This window comes from Equus quagga, chromosome 11 (assembly GCF_021613505.1).
Source record: "Equus quagga isolate Etosha38 chromosome 11, UCLA_HA_Equagga_1.0, whole genome shotgun sequence".
Classification (NCBI taxonomy): domain Eukaryota; kingdom Metazoa; phylum Chordata; class Mammalia; order Perissodactyla; family Equidae; genus Equus; species Equus quagga.
Genome location: NC_060277.1, coordinates 100,031,666 through 100,053,175, shown reverse-complemented (window position 1 = coordinate 100,053,175; position 21,510 = coordinate 100,031,666). Strand labels below are relative to the sequence as shown.

General features: G+C 49.5%; 1 protein-coding gene and 1 long non-coding RNA gene across 6 annotated transcripts in view; one reads left to right on the top strand and one right to left on the bottom strand.

The window, feature by feature from the left end:
• MRC2 (mannose receptor C type 2) overlaps nucleotides 1–18,489 on the bottom strand; it is a 50,394-nt gene extending 31,905 nt beyond the window's left edge. For 2 of the 5 annotated variants that reach the window (XM_046675593.1, XM_046675597.1), the window contains exon 1: nucleotides 18,109–18,486. In XM_046675593.1, coding sequence (XP_046531549.1) covers nucleotides 18,109–18,241 — 133 coding nt within the window. In that variant the 5' untranslated portion in view covers nucleotides 18,242–18,486. Of the gene's footprint in view, nucleotides 1–18,108 lie in introns of all 5 variants that reach the window. The other 3 variants (XM_046675595.1, XM_046675594.1, XM_046675596.1) reach the window with 3 other exon arrangements.
• LOC124246882 (uncharacterized) lies at nucleotides 17,891–19,450 on the top strand. The gene is made up of 2 exons (XR_006890618.1): nucleotides 17,891–18,193; nucleotides 19,023–19,450. It is a non-coding gene; the product is annotated as an uncharacterized LOC124246882 (long non-coding RNA).
• The last annotated feature ends 2,060 nt before the right edge of the window (nucleotides 19,451–21,510 follow it).

Genomic DNA, 21,510 nt, shown 5'->3' with positions numbered 1-21,510 from the left:
GGAGCCTCCCCCGAGGCCCCGAGGTCGGCCGGGCCCCCGGCCCAGCTCTGCAAACGCGGGGTCTGCGCGGCCCGCGGCGCCGTCTGCTAGCCCGCAGCCAAAATAAACAGCCCCCAGCCACTTCCTTCCCCGGGGGGCAGCTTTCACAATGACGGCCGGCTCCGGTCGCGGCAGGAAGTGGTTTTCTGGGCCAGTACAATCCCCGCTCACTGACCCAGACGCGAAGGGCAGAATCCAGGAATGGGGATCGGAGCGGGGCCGAGCGCCGCGTCTGCCGCTGGAAGGGAGCGCGCGGGGGCACAGCCCTGCCGCGGCGCAGAGGCCACCTGCCCGCTCTCCATCCCACCCCGATGGCAGTGCCCACCCGCTCGGTCCAGCCGGCCCCGGAAGCCTCTGCGGAGCCACACGTGCTTTATTCATCCGTGGGAGGGAGTCGTGAGTAGATGATTTCATAAAATCAACAACAGAAGAGCCCTTTGGAGCTCCAGCCACAACACCACCTTTGGTGCTCCATACCTGGTTCACTGAGGATGAATAAATGAATGAGTGAGAGAATTTGTTAGGAGGCAAATTTAGAGAGAGCATTTTTTTAAAATTTAGTTTTGACAAACTGGCTGCAGAGGGGGAAGGGGAGGGCGCTGACCTAAAGCTAAAATATTAGAAGCCCAATGCTCACTGCGAAGTCAACAGAAATAAAGAATCTCCTTTGGGCCTTTCTGTATTTTCCAATTTTTTCATAGTGAAATAAATATTTTTAAAAACGTATATACCCACTCACAAAAAAGAAATGTTGAGAATTATACTGAAATGTAATGATTTGCTTGTAGAGGAATTGAGGTTTCAAATATAAACATTCGATTCACAAGAAACACTTTATGAACAATTTCTAGGTAGCAATCTTTCAAGTAACAGAAAAAAAGGGTAGAGATTCCCAGCTCCCGGCCCAGGAGGTCCTCAAGGGCCAGGGCCCCTTGAGGGCCCAGGTTCTGTTCTTGGTCTTTCCATGACCTGGGCGTTTGCCTGGATAGTCTGGACTCATGATAAATATGTGTCAAACGACAGAATGAATATGAATTGAGGGATCTTAGAATTCCTGTCATCAATCCTTTAGAATGTGGAAACTGAACCGCGGGAATGTTAAGCGACTTACCCAAGGATATTCAATACACCATGACCTTTTCATTAGGACTAAAACTTGAAGTCCTGAACAGCAGTGCCAGTATTTGCTTATATAAATTGACCAAATAATTTATTGCCTCATATTGAGAATGAAAAGGGGAGTTCATAATAATTACACCAGTACAATAAGCTTGAACCAGGACTGCCCAAGGCAAACTAGGACATATGGTCACTTATGGAAAGAGACACATTATGATACAAGTTAATGTCTACCATGTACTTGCTACGTACCAGGCACTGGGTTCCAAGGCTTTCTCCTTGATAATCCTCTTGTTGATCCTAATAGCAGCCCTCAGAAGTAGGTCAAATTCCTATCTCTATTTGACAGATAAGGAAACTGAGGTATTAAATAACTGAGAGATCAAACATTTTGATAACGCAATTAACAAGGAGCAAAGCTGGGGTGGGAGGCGAGGCAGACTAGTTCCAGAGCTGAGCTCACTAACTATTCCAGGTACTTTAAACCTGATAACCCACAGGCAAGTCGTATTTGGCCTTCACAGTGTGTGAAAGAAAAGCGAGCCAACATTTAAAACTGAAGAGATTCCACATAAAAATCTGGAGTTCCAGCTTCTCTCGGAAACACTGGGAGGCCTGACAACCCTGAGCCAGCGTGCCTGCAGGGAGCCAGTCATATTTTCTGGGTGGAGCTGTCCACCTGGGAGGGGGCTCAGCAGCTTGCCACCGTCCCTAGCCATCCCCACCCATCCCAACACTGAGGTGGAATGAGGACAGCCATACATTACCATGCGGGCACTAGTGTTTTTATCAGAGTGGAGAAACATTCCTTAGTATCCTGTCTCTATTAAGAAAGACCAGAGGACTGTGACTAGTTCAAAAGTGCAAAGGGGGGAGGTCCTCTAAATTAGGCTCCATCCCCCCGTGACCACAATTTCCCTGTGACACGCTGCATTCCTTTCACCAGACACGTCTGAACCGCAGCACGATAGGATCCTGAGAAATCATGACATGTGTCATAACAAGCTTTTGCTCTACTCACTGGCAATTCTCTGACCTTCTGACGAGGCAAGACTTAAGCTTGTGTTTGGTTCTAAAAGCAAAGCATGGCTCTCTTTAAAGTCAACTGAATTTAGAATCTCTTTTGCTTGGGAACCTTCAGGATCTCCCTAAAACTATATGCCAAAGATTAAACACCTGTGACTTCTGCAACGACAGGCCAAGGGGACCATAATACCCCTACCTTCTCGGGAGGCACATGGTGGAGAGGTTAAGAGGGCAGCTCTAGAATCTGGACCCCCCAGATTCAAATCCCCACTTGGGCCCTGGGGCTGGCTGCCTTACTCCTGCAGCCTCACTTAGGGGAGGACACTAATAAGACCCATCTCTTGGGTTTCTGGGAGGATTAATCAAGAAAACACCTGAAGATGATCTGTGCCGGGTAAGCACTCTGGAGCAGAAGACCACTATTGCTTTTTGATATTTTAGCAAGAGCCTCTGCCCTGACTGGGGCCGTGAGCTCGAGAATCTGTTTGTTTCAGAGCAGAGAGCCTGGGAACCAGGCTTAGCCGACACTGGAATCTGGATGAGAGGAAACGGTGAGAGGAAATAAGGCCAAGGACTCAAGTGTTTAAGCTGCTCTTCAGAAGAATTAAAAGAAAAACAAATCCACAGTCCAGATGCAGAGTCCTCCCCCCATTTCCCCTGGGTGCCCTGACAACCATCCTTTGTGGCCTCTGAACTTTTGGATCCCTCCTCAGGTGCGCCTGGAAGGGAGATGCAAGAAGAGGTGGTGGGGAGGGTGTCAGAGGAAAGTGGGGGGATTTCTGGGAGTCAGGACAGCCTGGGCTGTAGTGTTCTCCCCGCCACCTTCTGGTTCTGCAGAAATAAACGCCAAGGGCAGGCGGAAGGGAAAATGAGGTCACAAAATACACAGCTGGAAGGGAGTGTGAGGAAGGAGGGGGGTAGCGCCCGCGCCACTTGACCTGGCGGATGCTGAGACTGGAGGAGGAGGACAGAGTCAACATGAGACCCTCCTTGCTGGGACCCAGGCAGTCACTTGGCAGTGAGCCCCTGACCTACAAGACCGGGAGGAGGAAAGGGGTGGGCCGGTGCAGGCTGAGAATGGAGATCCAGCCCAGGAGTTCAGGTTCTGATTCGGCCACTACAATCTAGAGGACCTTAGGGGGCTCTCTTTTCTTACCTGTAAACTGAATTATAAAACACCCTCCCTACCTCTTCACAGGTTCCTGGGGAAATCTACAGGGAAAGACCCACGAGAATATTGACATGTTTTTTAGGGTCGGTCTCCCCCATTAAACAGTTCCTTGAGAGCAGGAACTGTGTCTTATCCATTCGTCTCCTCTGTGCGGGGCATACAACAGGTGCTCCATACATGCATGTTGAACTGAGGTGGAAAGGCAAGCTGCCCTGTGTCCTGTGGGTATGGGTTTAACACCCTCTAAAGGAGCTCCTCCTTAAAAACAGATCTACAGGGGCTGGCCCAGTGGCACAGCGGTTAAGCATGCACATTCCGCTTCAGCAGCCCAGGGTTCACCAGTTCAGATCCTGGGTGTGGACCTATGTACCACTTGTCAAGCCATGCTGTGGCAGGCATCCCACATAAAACAGGAAGATGAGCATGGATGTTAGCTCAGGGCCAGTCTTCCTCAAAACAAAAAAACAAAAAAACCCAGATCTACATATGGATAATGAATGGAAGTGAATAAGGGAAACATGAAATTTTTGTTGTGCCAGGAGGTTGGGATTATGCATAACTTTCTATTATATTATGTTGTTTCCAGAGTAAATAAAACTGAGAGAAGGGAGACACGGGAGCATCTTAAGATGTTTCAAGGAACCAAACCTCTTGATTTCCCCAGAACCGGGCTTGGTGTTCAGTGACAGACACAAAGGGTCACACACACAACACCCCACTACCACACTCTCCATTGTGACGTCACCCGGACCTAGAATAGCACACTACACTGGACCTGTTAAGGAATGTCTGTGCGAGTCCCCCCAAATTCCTTCTCTTTCCCCACCCTTTCACTCCCTTTTCCTGATTTCCTCTGTACATTTTTAGGACCACATAAAAAAAGTACCGCCCCCACAACCCTTGCTGTTCCTCCCTCCCTGACACTAATTAAAAGTCAGTGGCGTGCTTAAGAGAGCTCAGCCTCTGGATACAAGGCTGGGTTTCAATGCCTGCTCTTGAGCTAGTCATTTGACCTCTTCATCCTTCAGCATCCTCATCTGTTCAGTGGAGAAAATACTCCTTGTGTTTATCGCATGTAACAATTACTGAGCATATGTACCAGGAGCCGTGCCTGGTGCTGCCCACCAGGTGGTTGGCAGGACTGGTTAGATCATGGATGGAAAGGCCTCACCACCTGCCCCACACGAAGCGTCTTCACAGTAGGAGGAGAATTTGGCAACAAATATCAAAAGCCTTCAAAAGCACAAGGCTTTGACCCCAGAATTCACTTCTTAGGAATTTAACTTAAGGAAATAATTAAGAATCTATGCAAAGACTTAGCTACACAGCATTAGTTATAATAGCAATGATGGGAGAAATTAATGTCCAAAAATATGATGTTGACTGCATAAACGGAAATACACTCATGTAACAGAATACTGCGCAGACAATGAAAATTCATTTATAAAAGAGTATTTAGACATGGATTGAGGTTCACATTCTAACTGGAAAAAAATCCTGAATGTTTACTATGACCTCATTTCTATTTTCCTTCAAATTAAGTAAAGTCTGAAAAGACATTTTTGCATCCTTGTTCTTAAACTTGGGTATCTGGGCAGACAAGCCTGCTTACAATGCAAGTGCCCAGGCCCTACAGCAGACCAAGTGAGTGCGAATCTCAGGGGGAAGGCGTATCCGGACCGTAGACAAGATTCTCAGGCCATTCCGAGGCACACCACCGTTTCAGAAGCACTGGACGTGCCTAAGTGTTAACAGTGGTTATCACTGACTTATGGGATAGCTCCTGATTTTTATCTTCTCTTTGCATTTTCTACAATTAACATGGCTAGTAATTAAAAGGAGATAGAGAATATGTGTGTCTGTCCTTTGTTTCAAACTTAACCCTATGTGTGATCTCTACACTGAACTCAGCCCACCTGGAAAGGGAGGGTGAAGAATAACCAAGAGATGCTCCCTGAGAGAGCCTATAGATAGGTGAGACAACCAGCGAATCCTGGTGCCAAGGAGCAGAGACCCCGACAACAAAAAAGCTGAGTGAGTTCAGAGGCATCAAGTTGATGCAGGTCAAGCCACTTTCGCATCCTGAGTCAGGATCCCGATCAGTCTGCAGGCCTGAGCAAAGGGTCCAATGGGCCTAGATGCATACAGGGGCGTCTCTAAGAGTGAAAATGAGGGGCCGGTCCATGGCCCAGTGGTTAGGTTCTCGCTCCACTTTGGTGGCCCGGGTTTCACGGGTTCAGATCCTGGGCGCCGACGCAGCGCCACTCGTCAGGCCACGCTGGGGTGGTGTCCCACGTGGCACAGCCAGAGGCACTCACAGCTGGAGTCTGCAGCTGTGTACTGGGCGGGGGGGGGGGGGGGGGGGGGGGGGGGAGAAGAAAAAAAAAAAAAAAAAAGAAGGGAAGATTGGCAACAGTTGTTGGCTCAGGTGCCAATCTTTAAAAAAAAAAGTGAAAATCAGAAATGATCTGAATGTTCAACAAGGGCTAAGTTACGGTACATTGGTACAGTGGAATCTTATGCAGCCAACAGAAGCACTGGGTGGAAATAGACTGATGACACATCAGCACATGAAAGAAGGTTACAAAGCAACATGAAAACATCTCTGTGAAGTTTTACACAGGGAGAAGAGATGCAATTTGGAAAGACAGTCTCCAAAATGTTAACAGTGGCTGTTTCCGAGTGATGAAATTTCAGGTAATTTTTCTTTTTTTATAACTTTTTTTCTGTATTTGAATTGTATACTATGAATAGGTATCATTTTTTACAATCACAAAAATGTAGTCTTATCCTGAAAAAATATATACAGAATGTCGTCTTTTGGCAGCCTCATTCAAGGTCACTAACTGAAGCTCCTCACAAGTTCAGATGGGCTGCTGAGGGCCGAGGGAAGGCAGGCTAGTCAAGCAGAAAATGTGGGGGTGCACAAGCGGGTCAACATGGGCCCTCACATGAAGGGAAGAACCCAGTCTGAGCTAAAGGGCTTTGTAAACCTTATTTAAAAGGCCAAGTGTGTGGAGGGGGAGGATAAAAAAGATACTGCCCAAATAAAAAATTTTAAGTGAACAACAGGTGAAAGATATTTGTAACAATTATGGCAAGAAGCTCATATAAGCCATTGAGAAAAACAAAGGGACCCAGATCACTTCAAGGTGCTAAGAGCTGAAGAGATAAGATGATCAAGGATGTGAACAGAGAATTCACAAAGAAGGAATATCCATGTCTGATAAGCCTGTGGAACCCGTTTAAAAGCACTTGGAATCCTGGTAATGCTCTTACTTGCTGGATCTGAGTGTTGGTTACATGGGGGTGTTCAGTTCGTGAAAATTCATTGAGCTAAACATTGATGTGTTCACTTTCCTGTATTTATATTATACTTCAAGAATTAAAATTTTTAAAAGCAAGGGATGGATTATCACCAAACTCCGGAAAGACATGGGGCCAGGCACAGAGAAGCACACAGGTAGATAGAAGTATTGTAACGTTCTCTGTCTTGGATTAGGCGGTGTGTTCACAAATGTTTATTATATTATAGTGAATACCTATTTATTTATAAAATTAAAGACCATGCAGGGAACCAGACAGACCTGGATTGCATCCCCTGCTCTGTCCCTCACTAGAGATGTGATCCTGGCTCTCAGCCTCTCTGGCTCAATTTCCTTATCTGTGAAACGGAGGAATGTGAGGATTAAAAACGTAGTGTATGTGGAATTGCCTAATACTGACCCTGGCGGACTTTATGTGCTCTGTAAATATTCATGTGGTCTCCATTTCTCATTTGTTGCACAATGTTATATAGAAACATCATAAAGTTCTGAAAAAGCAAGGAGCCTTCCAAAAGCCTAGCCCCCAACTTCGGACGCCTTTCTGCTCTGCACTCGTCTCGTCTCTCAGTACCGCCACTCAGCGCTTACAGAATTCTGTATCCTGCTGTTCTCTAAATGCAAACTATAGCGTCTCAGTGCTCGCCCGGAGCCCCCTCTGGAGACACTCGGCTGATAGGTGCAAGATCAACAGGCCCGCGTTTGGGGGTGAGTTAACGGAAGGAGCCGCGAGGCGGGTACGCACACCCGCGACCCAGCTCTTGCTTGAGCGCACCCTGAGCGCGCCGCCCGACCCGGGCTCCGCGGCGACTCTCCCACGCCGTCGGCGAGCGGGGCAAGCCCAACTCCAACTCGGCCTCTAAAAGAACGACGGGAGGTGCCGGCGTGGAGCGACCCCGGAAAACTGCAACCAGGGTCTCAGTCCCGGGGGCTGCCCGCCCCGCACCCACGTTTCACTCTCCCCGCCCGCAGCCACGCTGGCTCCGCTGGGCCCACCCCAGCGCTGATCGACTCCCTTCGCCCCGGGGCGCCGGGAAAGGCCCGCCCTCCCCGCAAGACCTGATTGGCTCCGTGGAGTCACGTGCTGCAGGCTTGGTCCAGATACCGATGGACATGGAGAGAGCGCGCGCTGCTGGAATCACGTGGTTGGACAGAGACTTAAAGTTGCCCCCTGCAACCCCATTGCTGAAAATTACAGACATGTTTAAAAAAAAAATTTTATCCATAATCACCCCTGTTAAATAATATCTAACATAATACAGTATAGCTGACTATATATATATATATATATATATATATATAACATGTTAAATTTTGGTGTGATTTTTCTACCAATTTTATCTATATATCCAAAATACCATTACATACACACACACACACATATATGCACACGTCCATAAAAACGTTTTTTAATCTTGTTTTTGTACTTAATACTTCAGAGAAAGGATTTTTTTGTGTTTAAAAAACTTTTTAAAAACCATTTTAATGGCTGTATGCTATTCCATGATGTGATATACCATATTTCATTTGTTCATTCCCTAGCTATTACTGGTCTTCATGTTGTCAAGAGATTTTCTTAATTATAAATAATGTTATGTTGAACATATTGTTACATCAATCTTTGCTGGCGCTATTGTGAGGTGAAAATGGTATCTTGCTTTTTATTTATTATTACTAGTGATTTTAAATATTTTCCATAGGCTTATTAGACACTGGTATTCCTTCTTTGTGAACTCTGTTCACAGCCTTTATTGTCTTATCTGTTACCATTTTAGGTGCCTTAAAACGACTGGAGGTTCCTGTGCTGCTTCTCATTGGCTTATATGAACTTCTCACCATATACGTTACAGACATTGCTCCTGGATGTTGTTCTTTTTAAATTTTATTTGGGAGCTCCTCTGGTCACAAGGGTAACCTACTAAGGGTAACCACTCTCCTGATTTCAAATAGCATAGATCAGTTTTGCCTCTTTTTTTGTATTTTATATAGTTGGGATCATATGGTATGAACTCCCTTGCATCTGGCTCAAGGTTTGTGAGCTTCATCCATACTGTCACATGTCGTTGTAGATTGTTCATTCTCATTGTTGTATAACATTCCATTATGTGGAGGTACCAGAGTTTATCCATCCTATTGTTGATGGCCACTTGGGGTGTTTTTCAGTTTGGGACTAGTTTTCAGTTTTTGGCTGTTTTGAATAGTGCTGTTATGAACAAATTTGCTTTTTTAAGAATATAGTTTAGGTTCCTTAGATTATCTACCACATACAAGGGGAAAAGGTACCTTTTTAGTGCAGAGATGTGGCAGACACCACCTAAACCAAATGATCAAAATTAGCATCACCCATAAGGGAACAAACCAACTTAATATGATACAATGGGAAGGACACAACATCCCCATGTAGTTTTCTTTCCAAACATGTCTAATGTGAATTTAATGATTAAAGGATCACACAAGTTTAGACTGCTGACATTCTATGCAACAACTGACCTGCAGTTATCAAAAATGCCATGCCATAGAAGACAAAGAGGCCAAGCAACCGTTCCAGATTCACGGAGACGAAGAGACACATCGAATTGAATCCTGGACTTACAAACAGCGGTAAAGGACATTGTTGGGACAACAGGAGAAATCTAAACATGGATGGCACATTAGAAAATATTATTGTATCTGTTATATTTCTTGAATGTGATTATAGTATTATAGTTATATAGAATGTATTTGTCTTGGTTCATACACGGTGAAGTGTTTAGGTATGAAATGTCACCTCATCAACTGCCTCAAAGCTTCACCAGACGCGCACGCGCACACACACACACACACACACAGCGTGAAGTAAAGCAAATGTGGCAAAATGTTAACAGTTGGTGCTTCTAGATGAAGACGAAATGCGTGCTCACTGCCTCACTTTTCCAGGGGTTCAAGAGTCTAATCCCAATGTAGCCCTCTGGGATTTTCCCCCATTCAACAGTATGTCTCTTAGACTCACCCATGCTGATGAATATAGCCGAGGTTCGTTAGTTCACTGCTGCATTGTATTTCATTGTGTCTATACTCTGTAATTTATTTACTCATATTTCTTTTGATGTGCATTTTTATTTTTGTTCTGGCTATTATAAACAGTGCTCCCAAGCTCTTTCCAAACTACCAATGCTCTCATATCCTCAGACCCTTCAGAAATGAGGCTAAGCATCTATGGGGTTATACCAGAAAAGCTTTTCCTCAGGGACCAAGACTGACTGCAAGGCTATTTCCTGTTGAATTCCTACTCGACCAGGCTGGTCTGACTCAGGGTTGTTCTCTCTGTGGTCAGACAGGTTCCCGACCCTATGTCTGAGATTCCAGAGCAGTCTGCTGCTTCCTTCTTTCTTTCAATGAACTTAAAAATTGCACCTAAAATGAAATCAGTGAACATTTTATTCTATTAACATTGCTTTACATTTTGGGGGGACTGCTCTCAAAATACAAGCTTCGGGAAGGCAGGAACCACGCCTAGCCTGTTCACCGAGGTGTCCTCAGCGCTAAATACCATGCCTAGCACACTGTCAGTGCTCAGGAAAACGAAAACAAAAATGAAACAAAGCAGTTAACTGAGTGAATGAATGAGTCACTGTCAGTGATGAGGCATGCATCTTCACTCAGCTGTTCCCGGTGTGTGCATATTATTTTGTAAGATCACCTTGTGGTCATGAGAACTTTCCTTCTCAGACATATTTTCATGTACTGACATTAGCTGTATATTTGTCACTTGGAGCTACATAAATTGTCCATCATGTTAAGATACCTTACTTTTTTCCTTAGCCATACCCTTACTGTCGGGCATTTAGATGGTTTCCAATTTGTTTTGCTACTGTAAACAGCACTTCTATGACTACTACTTTCTCTTTGGGACTAACGCCTTAGAAATTTCCACAAGTGGAATTATGAGGTCAGAGGACATGAAGCCTTCCATATCAAGTCTCTGACATACCGTCTGAAAGACAGACTCCTGAAAAACAGTACCAATTTCCAGTGCCCCAGTCGTACATACTGGTTTGCTCACAGCTCTGCCAAGATTTTCTGTTTCAACTAGTTCAATTATGTATTCAAAGAAAATTAATTTCTTGAATTTCTAGTGATCTTTGCACTTTCTATGTGACAATTTGCCATCAGGATTTCCTCAAGCGTCATCAGCTATAAACTGAAATTAAATCTTTAAGTTATAATCAGGTTGTCCAATAATACTTCAAAGTAAAGATTCCTTTTCCCATAAGTGTGCTGCTTCTGGTGTGTCTCACATTAAGTTCTCATAACAGTTGGAGTCTACTTCTGGAATTTATTCCAGTCCATTGGACTTTTTCTGTTTAAGTCAATGCCATATGTTTTCCATGATTGTTACATCATCTAAAACTCTGGAAGGATAACTCTCCTCATTGCCTTTCTACTAAAAAAAAAAATTCTCATCACAAGAAAAAAATTCTGTAACTATGTGAGGTGATGGATGTTAACTAAACTTGTGGCAGTCAATTCACAGTATATACATATATCAAATCATTATGCTGTACATTCTTAAACTAATACTATGATATACATATATCAAATCATTATGCTGTACATTCTTAAACTAATACTATGTTATATGTCAACTATATCTCAGTAAAACTGCACAGGGTAGGGGGAGCTCTTTGGAACACGTGTCTGCTCTTTGTTTCAATAAATATTTACTAAATGAGCCTGTGTCCAAGGCACAGTGCTGGAACGTGTGCAGAGCTGTAAAGCCCCAGCCCGGAGGGGCTTACGGTCTAGGACGGGAGGAAGCGGCTCCACCAGGCAGGTGGCAGCGATGAAATGCGAGAGGAGTCTGGAGAGAAAGGCTTCTTCCCGCTGAGGGCAACTCAAAGGCCTCAGGGGTGAGCTCGGACTCAGAGACAGGCCTGCGGAACCAGGTGCTCCTGGTGGGGAGAAAAGCACGAGCAGAGGCTTTGCTGGGCAGAACTTGGAGCATCTGTGGGTGACGGCACATAGCTCAGTGTGACTTGCCAAAGGGGCTGAAGGGAAAGGCTAGAACCTCACCATGGAAGGCCTCAAATTCTCAATTCAGAAAGTTTAGATTTTGTTCTGTTGTCAATTAAAGCTGCTCTTTAGGATCACAGATGTGGCAGCACTGCCTGCCCTGGACTGAGGCTGGAGGGGAAGACAAGCAGCAGAGACCATGGATGCAAACGGCATCACAAAGACCAGAGGAAGAGAGAATTTTCAGAACGTGTCCATCCATAGGGAAGCAGTTTAAAAAGAATAATAATAAAAAAAAAGACACTTAGGGGCCAGCCCAGTGGTGTACTGGATAAGTCTGTGTGCTCTACTTCAGTGGCCCAGGGTTCGCAGGTTCGGATCCTGGGTGCAGACCTACACACTGCTCATCAAGCCATGCTGTGGCAGCGTCCCACATACAAAATGGAAGAAGACTGGCACAGATGTTAGCTCAGCAACAATCTTCCTCACACACACACACACAAGACGACAGTACATCTTTATAATGGAATACTGAGCACCATTAAGAATAAGACAATTCTGCAGCCTGTCATGGAAAGATCTCCAAGAATATTATAAAATAAAATTACTTTATTGTGCTATACAGTAAAAAAAAAAGTGGCCCTATTTGTGTAAAAGGAGTATTTATGTGTATCTGCATATGCATAAAAACAGAAGATTACCCCACAAACCAGTGACAGTGTTACTGGTAGGGTGTGGGGTGACAGGAAGGAGGACTTCAAATTTTTTACGTTTTCTTTCTTTATGGTCTGACTGTTTCCCGCGGAGCATGCCTTATAAAACTGAGGCCATCAATAGCATCCGAACTGCAACGTGAGGCCTGAGGAGGGCCAGTGCACTGAGTAACCAGGGAGCCTAATTACCGTGACCACTGGCAGGCAGTTCCTTAGATGGCAGGCTACAGCGACTGGTGGTCAGCAAGCGGAGGGAAGATGACCACCCGTCTGGCTGGCCTGGGACTGTCTGGATTTTGACACTGGAAGTCCAGGGTGGCAGGAACTCCTCATGCCCTCAGTGAAGGTCAGCTGGAGCAGCTTCATGATGAAGAGAGCGAGGAGGGAGGGAGGTAAGTGGAGGGGCTTGAGGAGAAACCACAACTGAGGATCGAGTTTTGTTTGTTTGCTTTAGGATTTAAATTTACTTTCAGGAAAAGTATGGTTACTTTTAGGCACTTATAGTAGTTAGCAAAGTGTCACCAAGAAGTGATGGGTTTAGCCTGCTTTGATTTTGAAAAAAGTGGCTAGTTAGGACTTTGTATGTTGAAGACTGTGTTTTTTCATATTTAAATCCCTTGATTTTCATGTTTTCTCTTCCTAATAATAATAAAAATATCAATAATTTAATATTACTTGCTAAGAAATGACTCTGTCCAGCATTGCACCAGGCATTTATCTGTCTCATACATATATTATCTCACTTTTGTGTAATTCTTACAGTACCCCTGTGAGGGGGTATTATTTTATTTTTCGCATTTCACAGATGAAGAAACTTGGGCCTCTGCCCGAGGTCATACAGCTTATGAGTGGCATTAATTACAGTCCGACTGATCTTGTCCCGATTTACATTTCCAGAGGACTGGAGGAGGAGGGAACCTTCCCGCCACACCACACTCCTGCCTGTCTACACTGGGACGCATCACATCCGCCTCCCCTTCCAATCACTTGCTGAGGCTGTCAGGAAAGGCTGGGAGCCCGGCTTCTTGCTTTCCCTCTAGGAGCTCCAAGCCCACCACAGCAGCTTCTCATCATGTCCTCCTAGAGGTGACCCTGGAGAAAGAAAGAAAAAGAGGGGTGCTCCTCCATGCCAGGGGTTATCCTTGTGTGTGACATCCAGCTGCCTGTCTCCCCTCAGCCCAGGTCAGCCCAAGAGGCAGTGACCAGGACTCCTCAGCATCCATCTCAGGATCCTGAGTCTTGAAAGAAGGGGCAATGGCAGCCAGGGAAGAAGAGGGGACGGGATCCCAGGCAGACAGAACGGTGTGTGCAAAGGGCTGGGGCAGCAGTGAAGGTTCAGGGAGGATGGAGCGTAGTGTGTTGAGGAGAAGAACGGGGAAGGCGTCGGTGGCCGGGTGACCTGGGGAGGAGAGGAAGTTTCACAGCTATCATCTAGCAACACAAGCAGAGCAGTGGTGGCACGGAATGCAGAGTCAGAGGAACTGAAGTGGGGGGGCAGGGGCAGGGCTGAGGTGAGGCAGAGAGCAGGAGCCCAGCCAAGCAAGGGGCTCAGGAGAGGGGACAGAGAGGTCAAAGAAGAGGGGGGAGGGAAGGAAAGGAGCTAACCACTGGAGTTCCACATGGGGCCATGTGTGAAGTAAGGGGGGCAACCCAATCTGTCTCCTAAGGGGCTGGAGCTGGCTGATGCCACTACACGGCCTTCATCCAGTCTGCCTGTTTACTGACACAAACCCTAGCTGAGGAGCCACTGGGATTTGCAGCGCCCAGGGTGAGTTCCAAGAGGTGCGTCACTACTCCCATGGCCCACCCCACCCAGATTTATAGGATCCAGCCATGGGAAAGCAGCCCCTCCCCGTCTCAAGAAGCACTAAACAGGAAGACACACTTCCTATTAGCAATGCCCAGACCCTCCAAGTGCAGGGACCCCCCTTTGAAGGTGCAGGGGGAGGTGGGCTCAAAAGAAGAACAGGCCACAGTTGTCCCTGCTCTCAGCACTGTGCAGGCTCAGCAGACATCCACTGACTGACTGACTGAACAAACAAGGATCCCTGGCCTCAGGAAGCTGGGGTGCCAGGCTGGGGCTCGCTCCTCCTTCATCAGGCCCCCTCGGTCACTCACTTATCAATGCCTCCGTCGAGCAGGCACCTCAGATATCCTGAGGACACTGAGGGGGGCTCAATCCCTGCCTCTTGGGCCCAATGGGACTGGGGCAGAGCCAAGTGCCACGCCACCCTCTTCCGAGGGTTCCTCTCAGGAGGACACATCGAGAGGCTGTTCTACGGGGCTTGGAGCTATGGGGAAAAAACCCCTAAAGCTGAATTTTCTAACCTTTCCTAACACATCCCCTCGCAGTGCTTAATTTTACAGAAACACAACACGGTCTGGTACTGAAGTGTTCAGGCTCAGCAGCCACACCTGGGTTCAAATCTCACTTGTACCACTTTCCAGTGGTATGTTCTTGTGCAAATGACTTAACATCTCTACTCTGTTGACTGCCAGTGTGTAAAATGGGTGGTAGTGCCCTCCCAGGTTGTGAGATTTAGAAGAGCCATTGTCTGTAAGCACTGGGCACAGTGCCCAGCATATGAAGGGTGGCAGCCATTGCTGTGATCACTTAGTCCCTCTGCAGGGTGCAAAAGGTCTCCTATTTAATGTTTAAATTAGTGGTAAATCCAAATGAATACTCTTCTGAGAATTCCAGGGTACTTCTGAAATCATCTCATTGGTCCAAACACTGTATCATGCAGGCATCAGAAAGCCAAGACTTCTCAAGTGTGAGTAAATGAAGACCAAGACCCAGGCTTCCTCCTCCCCTGCCTGCACCCTCATCTTGGCCAGGTGAATCCGGGGGAACGTCTGATCCCAGCACCAACCAGAGTGCAGCTGGGCACCACCCTGGCCCTGGCAGCTCACAGAAGGCAAGCAGGTTGGAGCAAAGAACACTGAGTTTGGTAGTGGGGAGAAGTAAGAAAGCTCTGAACTCCGTGACTTGCCAGAGCTGGGCCGGAAGTGCAGGCGATCTGTCTGGTGGACTCTGGCCACAGCAGCCCGTACCTGATGGCTTTCAAAAGGAATGCCTCCCTCCCTGTCCTTTAGACAGCAGAGTCGCTCCCAAAGGAAGATTTCCCAAGGTGTCTTCACTCCTCGACCTGGATGCCTGATCCCTGCGGGGGCCAGCAATCCTCTTTCCAATCTGTACCTTATTCCTCTGCTCAGAACCCCCGAGGGGTTCTTCCAGGTTCCCCACCGCCAGCCTCCCAGGCACGTGGCCAGCTTCCTTTTCCACTCGGGCTTCTCCCTGGCCCCACTCAGGAACTGTCTACCCCAGTGCAGCAAGCTTCCACATAATCTCCAGAACAGCCCAGCCCACCTTCCTGGTCTCGCCCTCTCTGCTCCCCTCCCTGCCTCTGCAAAGCCTGGTTCCACCCAGCTCCCTCTAGAGAGCCTTGGTGACCCTTTGCCCCACCCAGTTTCTCTGGCCTCTAACAAAATTTTCTCTGCTCTAAGGATGCATCTTACATTCTTCTGTACCTTCCTTCCCGAGTATTTGCCTCAGCTTTGAGCGGTGAATGCTACAAAAATGCATCAATACTGCAATTAACAAAGAGGTCTTCCAGCCACACGCTTTGTGGGCGCTCCACAGAGGCAGAGAAAAGATGGATTCTGCCGTCCCCCACCAAGAAAGTGCTGCTGTCCTGCCACCCCCAAGGGGCGCTGCAGCCCCCTTGGATGCTCTCATCCACCGGCTCGGCTACTGGTGGTCAGGAAGCCACCCACACGTACCCCTCCTTCCCCAGGGTAAGTTTCATCCCAGCAGCGCTGGCCTGCCAAGCCAAATCCTATCTCCCACAAGCATTTCCTGGGGCCATTCGGATCCTGGTGCTGGTAAATTCTTCCCAGTGACCACCTCATTCATGAGGGACAAGGGGACGAAGAAGGAATTCAGCCTAGAGGAGGAGCATTCTGGGACAGTACCTGTGAGGACCTCGCCCTCCTCTACTCAACTTCTGCTGTGGAGACCAGGCCACCCCCACCCTCAGCTTCCTCCTCTCCCACACCTAAGCTTCTTTAGGGGTGATCAATGCAATGCCACTGGGTAGGGGCCCCTCTGGGGCTATGGGGGCAACAAGTCCAGAGACGCAGCCTGAGAGAGGGCAAGGAGAGCACAGAGTCCAGGAAGCAGAGGGGCACTCCAGGCATCCTCCCTGATGGGGCCTCTCACCAGGCATTTCCAGCTCCTCTGTCAAAAGCTCCATGGGGGAAAAGGCCGAGTCAGCACTCTGGCCACGACTTCCCAGGGCCTGGCTTTAAAATGTGCTCTGGGGCTCTTGGAATGGCCATGTTCTTCCACCCCTCCCACCCTGTCTGCCTTCTGAGTTCCTTCGCAGAGGAGTAAGACCCCGGCAGGAGTGAGGACGGCAAGCAGACAGCCTGGGCCTTGACCTGCGGTGGGTAGGTAGTTACTGCCTGGCTTGTGTTTGCAGGTGGGTCTGGAATTCAGCAGGGGCTCTGCTGGGTGTGAACATGGGTCACCCTGGCCCGCTCTTCTCCCATCGGCACAACTGGGGCAGATATGTGTCTCGGTCGCCTATGTTAACCGGGTGTGACAACCCAGCAAGCACTGGCCAAGGCTAGAGGCCCTAGACCCTGCAGGGCTGTCTGGGCTTTGCACAAAACTGCAAACACTGCACTGACTGTCCCCTTTCACTCACCCCCATCCCCAAATTAAACACAAAGCAAGACCCCGCCGGGCCCAGCACTGAGCTGGAATAATTACACTCGCTCACAATTCCAGCTTTGCCTTCTGCAAGCCCCCCAACCCCGAAGTGCCTCTTTCCCTTTAGCTCTCAGATTCTTGGTGAGGGGTCTGTCTGCCCCCACACTTCACTGTCACCCTTTGAAAGAGCAGCAGAAAGAGGAGGCACAGCTTCGGTTTTTTGTTTTCTGTTAGTTGGGTTTTTTGCATCTTTAGCAGCTCTTTTGCCGCCCAAGATCTGTCCACTCTGGAGGGGTGCCAGTTTGGTCAGAGCCACTCACACCACACCACATACACACGCACACACAACACACACACGGTGCCCAGTCTGTCGCTGCATCCTCGTGGCACAAAACTGCCTCAGAGTTACGTTCAAGCGGTGTGGATGCCGCATGCCACAAGCTGTCCTTGAAGACCAAGAGTGGAAAAGAAAATACAAACAGCCCGAGATGCCAGGAACGGCGAACAAGCTTACAAATAATTCGAAAACTATAATAACGCATCAGTCCCAGGGCAAAGCAAGGAGACCGGCCTGGAGACTCCTGGACGGAGCCTCTGGTTCCCCTGGGCGCGCCCTGCAGGTCCCCGGGTCGAGGGCAGGGCTGGCGCCGGGTGGTCCGGGAGGGCGGGCGCGAGGGTCCTCTCGGAGCCCGCCCCCTTCCTCCCAGGCGGCTCGAGACCCCCGGGCTCCCCTCCCCCGCCGCCCGCCACATCTGGTTCCACTCAGGTCCTCCCCCACCTCCAGGCGCGCTCCTCCCCTCTCCTCCCCCGCTTTCCGAAAAGCTGAGACGATTTTAAAAACCCAGTCTCTCTCTCTCTCTCTCTCTCTCTCACACACACACACACACACACACACGCACAAGCATACACGATCCTGGAAAAAAAAGGGAGGGAAAAGTCGAGAGGGGCCCGCTCCCCGGCGCTCCCCGCGCCCGGTCCCGGAAGTTGGCCAAGTTGGCAGTGCCTTACCCGGGAGGGCGGCGGCGTTGGGGTCCCCAGGGGCGCCCGGGCGGCCGAGGTGCAGACCCCCGAGGAGCAGGACGCAGCCCAGCAGGTGACGAGGCCAGGGCGCGGGGGCCGGCCGGCCTGGCCCCATGCCCATGGCGCGGCGCTCTGGGGACGCGGGGACCGAGGGCGCACGAGCGCGGCGCGCGTTGGCAGACACGGCGCTGGGCTGTGATGACCGCCCGCGAGGGGCTCGCGTCTTCCTCCGGGTCGGGACGAAGTGATGCCTCCGGGCGAGAGGAGGGGAGGAGGAGGGAAGGAGGCAGGCCGGGCGGAGGGAGGGCGGAGGGAGGAGCGCAGAACCCAGGAGGAGGGTTTGAGGGGCAGAGGGGAAGGGAAGCGGGCAGCGTGGGAGGGGAAGAGGCGCGTGCGGGCGCGGGGCTGGGGCCGGGAATGGAGAAGGGGGAGGTGGGAGGGAGGATCCGTGGGGTAGAGGACGACCCCGCGTGCGCTCTTGCCCTCGCTCTCCGTTTCCCTCTCTCCCCGCCTCGCCTTCCCTCTCTTCTCTGTCCGGGACTGGAGCCCCAGACACTGCGTCACAACTCCCCGGCTGGCGCTGGTGGGGAACTTTCCGCAAACTTCACGGCGTGGCGGGACGTGGGCTGCAAGGCCTCACTCGGCGGGGGCGGGGGCGGGGCGGGGGCGCACGGCTGACCCAGGCGGCCAGACCTGGGCCGCTGGCGCCCCCTCTATCCCGCCTCTTTCTGCCGACGACTCTAGCCGCCGAGCATCCGCTACCTCCACGACTAGGACCCCTCCCCTGGTTTGGTGGGGAAGGGGCGGAGCTCAGGGCTCCGCCACGCCGGCGAAGATTGGGGGAGGGGGAGGCGGGGCCCCTTTGCAATGCGCGGAGCGCAAACAGTTTCACTTCATTTTAGCATTTGCGTGACTCTTGTGTCAGCATCCTTGGCGCAAAGTTGGGGCTGTTGCTAGTTGGTGCTGTATCCAGAATCCTGGGGAAAATCTGTCCATTGGACATCCCAGAAGACAGACATCATCACTCTCACCAGCAACCGGACTCCTGGCCAGACGCAAAGGAGCAAATGGAAATTTCATAAACGAGAAGACAATCCACAGTTATTCCGTATTATGCAACAGGTCACCGCAGCGCAGATCGCTGGATTGGGAGTTAGGACGTTGGAGTCCAGCCCCCACCTCTTGATTCCTTGAACGACCTTGGAAAAGTCGCTTGGGATCTCTGGGCTCAGAGATGAACTGAGACATTTAGAGACCCTAAATGCAAAGAAGATTCATACTCTCCCACCATGAGTAATCAAATAAAAACGCTATGAAGCTGTAAAATAAATTTTATTGTTTCCTGTGCTGTCCACCTTGGTGCTATTTTTGGAAATAACAAATTCAAATTTTTTGGTTTTTACTACCCCAGCCTTGGGTAAATTGTTCCCCATCTCTGCAATGAGGGCGTGGGGCCCGAGATGCTCAGTTAGCTCTATCTCCGCGGGGCTGAGATCCTTGGCAAATATCAGTCCCGAGGCTGTAGGGCCCAGAAGTGAGCACCCACTGAAATCTCCCTGCAGTCCCCACAGATTCCCACTCTCCACACTTTCGCCCTAAAAATGGGTAAGAGCCAGGCCAACGAAGCCCCTGGCACTCCATAGCTAGCTTAGGCAGGTCTGACAAGTCCCTTCTGGTGACTGCTGCTCACGGCCCTTTGGGACACATCTTCTTGTTGTGGCATGTCCTGGGATCCCAGTGCTCTGCAGGCTCCTGGACACCACTCTGGGCTGCCTCAAAGATCATCCTCTTGGCCTCCCCTTTCTCTTTTTTAACCTTTTTTTTTTAGATTCACCCTGAGCTAACATCTGTTGCCAATCTTTTTTTCCCCCTCCCCCAAACCCCAGTGCATGGTTGTATATCCCTGTTGCTAAGTCCTTCTAGTTCTTCTACGTGAGCTGCCGCCACAGCGTGGCAACTGACAGAAGGGTAGTGTGGTTCCCTGCCGGGGAAACGAACCCAGGCCGCCAAAGCAGTGAAAACACTGAATTTTAACCACTAGACCATCAGGGCTGGCTCTGGCCTCCTCTTTCTCACAGTTCTGTTATCTACAAGGGGTTTGAGGATTTGCCAGCTTCAGGTAAGTTGCCTTCTCTTTTTCTCTGTCTGAGCAGCCAAAACATAGGATGCTTCTCAAAGACATAGGCTTCCATCTGCTCACTTATCTCTGGATGTGCTGGCCACAGTCCTCACCAAGGGGTCCCCTTTCCTCTGAAAGGGAACTCAGGCAGGGCTCCCATGGAGCCCTCCAGGTTCTGGTGCAGGGTTGGCTCTCACTTGGTTTTGGCATTCCTCCCACCAGCAGGGCAGAAGCCAGCTACTAGACATCACCAGTGAATGATGTGGGCCCAGCAAGTCCACCACTTGCCAGCACCAGTACACTGAGTGCTCAGCACACAGATGCTCATTTCTTCATTCACCCGTTCACCAACCACTGATTGCTAGCCCTGTGCTAGCTGCTGGGGAAACAACGATGAGCAGAGTCACAGCCCTAGAAGAGTTTTTAGTGGGGAAAACCCACAATTTTTGCTATACGCCAGGCAGAGCAGACTCCCACTCAAGGGCTGACGAGCATGAAGTGCATTGCGCTAGCAGGGACAGATGTCTGTTCGAGTCTCTGCAGAGGGTGAGACTTCCTGCTCCGGCGTACCAGGGTCACACACTGTATTCTGCTGATTGTCTGTCTGGGCCCATATCCACAGCCACCATCTGTCTTAGATCTTGAGCTCACAGGGCAGAGAGCTGGGCCACGTCCGGGCAATTCTCCCTGTGGAGAATCCAGCCCAATCCCCCACTGCTTAACAAGTCTGTGCAGGATCGGTTGTCAGCAGAACGTGTCACAGTCTGCAGGAGTGTTGGGTGTTGTGAGAGTGCTGGGGCTTTCAGAGCGACCCCTCAGCAGCACCCAGACCCTCATCTACTTCCAAAGGGCCAGCCTCCTCACTGTTCCCGTGAAAGCCCAGTTGGACAGCCATTTATTAAGGGCCTACTCTGCCAGGCATCAGGCTGGGTGCTGAAGTCTATGACCCAGTCTGGGGATTTTTACCAAGACGGCATTTGCTATAGTGGACTCGATACTGAGCAACGGCTCTTCTTCAGACACTGACTGTTAACCAACAACAGGCACTCCAGGCCTTCTGATTTCCTCAAAACCAGTTTAGTGGAAGGAGCACAGACTTTGGAGTCAGAGAGACCTCAGTTAGAATCCTCGCTCACCCACTTACTAGCTTTGTGACCTTTATTGAGTTACTCAAGCTCTGAGTTCTCAATTCCTACTTGTAAATGGGGTAACAATTCCTACCTTGTCCTGAGAATTAAATGTTATGTATAAAGGGATGGCACAGTCCCTGG